Consider the following 5,848-nt stretch of genomic DNA (forward strand, 5'->3'; position numbering starts at 1 on the left):
ATGAGCTATACCTCCTGTCAAGAAATTCCTTGCAGGTGATTTTATTTTTCATTTGGAGTTTGGAAGCACTCGTTTTTAGTAAAGCAACCTCCTGCGTTATGTGCAAATTCAAAACAGGTGGTATACGCAGGGCCGTGGGGTGATATCCAACGAGCGCTCCCAAACTCTGACACTTATAGAAAAATTACCTGCACAGAATTTCTTGACAGGAAGTAGGCTATAGCTCATAACATGTCTACAGTGGATTTCTATGAAGCAAAAACGTTACAGATTGAAAGAGGACAATTCAAGCTTTCCGTACAGCTGCAATGTTGTTGACTTTAACGTTGTTCGATACAATTAGACTTTTCTGTTTGGATGAATGGGCTGTCAATGGGAAGTTGCACCTATAGTTCACAGAGACCGTGTAGGTCGAAACGTTGCAATTCGTTGCCTCTAAATAAAGTAAGTCTCGGAGCTCTCTAGGAACTGGTGTGCGGATGTTCTTTCTCTTCCGTGAAGTTGCACCTAGTTAGCACCTAGTTAGCACCTTGCTAACTACGATGGCGGCGGTGTGCATAAGGTCAATTCTAGGCATGTCATAAATAGGCGAACATTCCACTGAAAAAATTGCCGATCTGAAATCATCTATATTTTCGGTGAAGAGCGTATAGACTATAGATAGACCCCCGTGGGGGACCCCGCTCAACGAGGTATACAGTATCTAAGGGCGTACAGTAAGTGGTTAAAGTCTATCTGTGGCTCCCCACCCACTCCACTCTGTCTGCTCATCCATCACACCCACACACATGTAGTGGTGGGGAAAAAGTACTCAAATGTTTTACTTTAACCCATTCTGACCTGAGATCAGATTCATGCGAGGTTTCCACTGGACACACACTGGTCTGATTAACCCATTCTGACCTGAGATCAGATTCTAAAAATGTCAGTCGTTCTTCGATTTTTCAAAAATAGCAGATCTACAAGCTCATAGCGCGCCACCGAGTGGCGCGCTATGAGCTTGTAGATCTGCTATTTTTCAATAGCTAAAGCATAACATGACGCTAACACCAAAATGGGTTCCCGTTCAGAATGGGTTAAGTAAAAGTATAAATTACTGCAATGTAGATGTACTCCGTTAGAAGTCCCCGTATTCAAAATACAAAAGTACAAAAGGCAATAGGCATCAAAATGTACTTAGCGTAATAAAAGTAAAAGTTCTCGTATTGCAGAACGTGACATTTAACATTTCTTGCTCGTATTGCAGAACGTGACATTTAACATTTCTTGTACATGTGCATGTACAAGATCTTTTGAGAGATAGCCGATCTACAAGCTCACGATGCGTCGCATATTTTCAAATGGCCGAAATGTGTGTATATAGGGTTGAAGTGGTTAACGTGTGTTTTCTAATCAAAATTAAAATCTCAAAAGTAACAACTAGTAACTAAAGTTTTAAAATCATCGCAGTGGAGTAAAAGTACACATTTTGGCTCTGATATGTATGTAGTGAAGAAAATTGGAAAATATTCAAGTAAAGTATTAAAGTATAGCCTACAAATACGGCACCTCGCAATTGTACTGTAAATTGTACACTTGAGTAAATGTACTTTACATTGCCCACTGCCCACACAGCAACAGTTGTAAACAGAGAGATGAACGTTCCAATCAGTCACAGCCTCGCTACAGCTGGGTTGGCCACAAAAGTCGACCCCCTGCATGGGTCCATTCCATTACAATTGCACATTCTCAGAGTTTAATTATAGCATTTAAACTTTGTAGCTACATGTAATGTTTGTCCTACTTCGTTTACTTAACCCATTTTGGACTGAGGTCGATTAAAAGAAAATGCTTCTCTAAATCCTAAAGAAATTCTGAAAAACCATGTTTCTATGTGTCAGTGGTGCTCAACCTTTTTCATGTCAAGGACCCCCAGAATTTTCTCTATTGGGCTGCGAATCCCCATCTCAAAATATGTAGTTCCAGGAGCTCTGAAATATATATTCACAGATTTGCGCCCACATTTTCACGACTTTTCAAAAATAGCAGACCTACACGCTATGAGCTTGTAGATCTGCTATTTTTCAATAGCTAAATTATAACATAATGTTTAAAACACCAAAAGGGGGTTTCCGCCCAAAATGGGTTAATGAACAAAGTTCAGTTTTTAGTTCTGCTATTTGAAGACAGTCCATGTCTTTCTAAATCCATAATAAGATGATTAATTCATAACAGAAACATTATTAAGAGATTAACAGCAGGGGGAGTCAGAAACAAATTACAACTCAGCAGTTTGTCTTTGAACAAAATGCATCTTTGAAAATATATTTCACAGCTTTGAAGTCCTGATGTTGTTTACACAACGTTAGCAGTCTGGATGATTGGAGCATTTTCAGTTATTTCCTTTAACTAAAAGATGATTTCCAATGCTATGAATAATGATTATTAACATTTCTACCATTTTGTTTGTATCATGCATTATGCCTTGACAAGCGAAGGAGGACAACATGAAACACATTGGACATATATTCATTCAACACAATAGCTGACATGATGTTAATTTAATCGCATGTTGAATTTAATCGCAATGTACAACGTTTTGGAAATTATTCATTTCATCACGTCATTGTAACCAATTAATTACATGTTTTGTATTTATCACTGCTCCTGTCGCAAGTTGAGGATGTCCATGCAGGTCTAGCCCTTTGGAATGTATGAAGGGCTAATTAAAACCAACTTCATGCGCATATATATGAGCAATATGAGCATCAAAGCAATATTTTAAATACTTTTTATCAGCATGCGCATTCCATATTATCCCATAGGGCTGGACCACACATAGACATATGACAATATCAATTTGCGACAGGAGCAGTTCCTATTGAGTGAACGATTCTCTATTTATGATAGAAATACAATATTTAAAGTGTTTTTCATTTTAAATTGTAGTTATAGAGGGCAAGTGTAACGTTTTAAGGCATATTTGTCACATTAGCCAGGGTTCCATTTAAGATTAGAAACTGTATACATTTCAATATATTTCAATACATTCACACATATGACTGCTAAATTAACCCAATTTGTTCGGGAACCCGTTTTGGTGTTAGCATCATGTCGTGCTTTAGCTATTGAAAAATAGCAGATCTACAAGCTCGTAGCGCACCACCGAGTGGCGCGCTAAAAGCTTGTAGGTCTGCTATTTTTTGAAAAATCGAAGAGCGCCTAGAAGACATTTTTTAGAATCTAATCTCGGGTCAGAATGGAAAACTGTCAGGATGTAGAAGACATTTTTAAGAATCTGATCTCAGGTCAGAATGGGTTAACTGACTCCACTGCGCTCCCTGCTCCTCCTCCCTCCCCATGCAGACTCCATGCACATCGAGGACGTGGACGCAGTGCAGAAGCTCCAGGACGTCCTCCACGAGGCCCTGCAGGACTACGAGGCCGTCCAGCACCAGGAGGACCCTCGCCGGGCGGGCAAGCTCCTCATGACGCTCCCCCTGCTCCGCCAGACCTCCACCAAGGCCGTGCAGCACTTCTACAGCATCAAGCAGGACGGGAAGGTCCCCATGCACAAACTGTTCCTGGAGCTACTGGAAGCCAAGGTGTGATGAGGGATGAGGACGTGGAGAGAGAGAGGACGGATGGATGGACGGATGGATGGCTATAGATATGTCTGTCTGTCTGAGCGGCCCGGTTTGCGAGTTCCACGATCTTTTTAGACTTATTTGACTGACCTCAACAGAGATATGTCCTCGGATATTGCCCGACACACACCAGTATACCAACAAAATGAGTCCCTTGGATCTTTATAGCCTGAACCCCCAAAAACCTCCAACCTCTTTGACTTTGATGACCCTTGAACCCTTCCTATACCGGGACAGATCCGGGACTGACTGAAATCCCGATCTGATCCCCTTGTTACCAACGGAAGGAAGGACATGTATATGAACCATTAAGGATCACTCAGCAGTTACCGAGGTCGATAATGAAACATTAACGATGACGAGACAAACAGTCGCTTATACATATATAAGATGTGATTAATGACAAAAATGCTTAAAGGACAGGTTAAAAAAAAAAAGAAGAAAAACAAAAGCAGTAAGAAAGACTGCTAAAAACCAGCACTGCTCTTTCCCCTTCTCCCGACACAGTTTTTAAAGTGTTCAAGAGGAAAACAAGGGGGGGGGGGGGATTACTGGAACATTAAAGAAGTATTAATGACATTTGTTGATAATTTTAGAAGAAACTTTAGAAGACAGAGGAGGAGGAGATTGCCCTGCCAAAGGATGGAACTCATCCCTTTCTGAGGATGCCAGCGAATTCTACTGACGTGATCCAAAATACTTCCTGGTTCTCCAAAACACTGGTTCTCCCTAAAGAAAACACTTCCTGGTTCCTCCAAACACTTCCTGGTTCTCCCTATAGATAGGATGTCCTGTCTCTCCAAACATTTCGGTGTCTTCCCCGAAGGTATGCGTATACGTCCGTGATCCCCCCTGCTCCATCGTCCACATCATCAGAGGTAGTGTTTATCATTGTATTTGTTTGGGGGGTCTGCTTCTCCTTGTCAGTATGATGTCACAGTGTTCATGAGTGTTCAGTCACCCCCGAGTTGAACAAAGTCAACGTCCGAAAAGGGTTTCAAACTTTCAAACTGCTTGAGGTGTTCTTGATTTATTAGCTTTAACTATAAAGCTTTAGCTATAGCTAACACACTTTAGAAACAGCGCTTGTACAATAAGCGACCAGATAGGTCAGATAAGATGAGCAGCCATGACGGCTATAACAAGTAAACGACCTCCTTTTCTCTTATAGGAGGGATTCATTATCGACTCATAAATAGATGTTTGGTTTCCAGTGCAGAACAAGTGGGGGGGGGTTCAAATATAGTTGATTTAAATAAATCAAAATCCTCTTTTTGTTTGTTACGTTTCCTGAAACCTATTTGGCTATACTGACTGACCCAGAAACGGCTCACCAAAGACCAAACATGTAAAGTATCATTCCGTTTCAAGCGCGTGCCAACCAGCACTTTATAACTCAACCGTTATTGTACCTGTCAAAAAGAAAAGAGAAATGGTACCAATGGTACCAATGGTACCCCAACGGTACCATTGGTGAACCAATTGGTACGACTCATTGTCCTCTCTTCCGTTGACATCTTTCAGCTCTTCCATTGGGTCGGTTCAATTCACAGGAGGCGGTGGTTTAGTTAACAGGAAGTGATGGGGGACCATATCAGTCACCCGATGCAATATGAACCAGAGACAACAGTGTGTTTTGTGTCAACAAAGACCTGACTCAATGGAGAACGTGTTGTTGTTCTGAAACTCCTTTTTGTTTAATATCTAACTTGGAAATAATATTAGTGATGATGATAATAATACTAAGGCTGTAAATAATGACTGTCATCCTGTATATGACACACATACACATACACACACACACGCACATACACACACACACACACGCACGCACGCACGCACACATGCGCACGCACACACACACACACACACACACACACACACACACACACACACACGCAACTTCTTTTTGTTAATAATATTGTCTTCTTAAAACTGAATCAATCAATATGTTTTTTCTTTTCTTTTTTTTCTATCAGCTTGACCACTTTTCAGCAATTAATTATATAAATATATATAACAAGTAATAATATATTACCGAATCATCGTTATCTTTAGGATCTCTGAGCAATAGTGCTTTTTAAAAAGGCCAGGGGTGCATATGGACAAAGTATGCAATATTAAAGTTATGTGCCAGTCTTTAATTTTGTGGGAGGGAAGGGAGAGGGGTGGTGGGGGGGTGTATCTTTTTCTCTGTGTAATTTGCCATCGACTAGTAGATT

General features: G+C 40.7%; 1 protein-coding gene across 1 annotated transcript in view; it reads left to right on the forward strand.

The window, feature by feature from the left end:
• esrrga (estrogen-related receptor gamma a) overlaps positions 1-3,590 on the forward strand; it is a gene marked incomplete at its 3' end in the record, with an annotated part of 101,993 nt that extends 98,403 nt beyond the window's left edge. The window contains 1 exon segment of the mRNA XM_080772091.1: positions 3,346-3,590. Within this exon segment, the coding sequence (XP_080628217.1) occupies positions 3,346-3,590 (245 nt within the window).
• Between the last annotated feature and the right edge of the window lie 2,258 nt (positions 3,591-5,848).

This window comes from Protomyctophum bolini (genome assembly GCF_963924005.1).
Source record: "Protomyctophum bolini genome assembly, chromosome: 1".
Lineage (NCBI taxonomy): Eukaryota > Metazoa > Chordata > Actinopteri > Myctophiformes > Myctophidae > Protomyctophum > Protomyctophum bolini.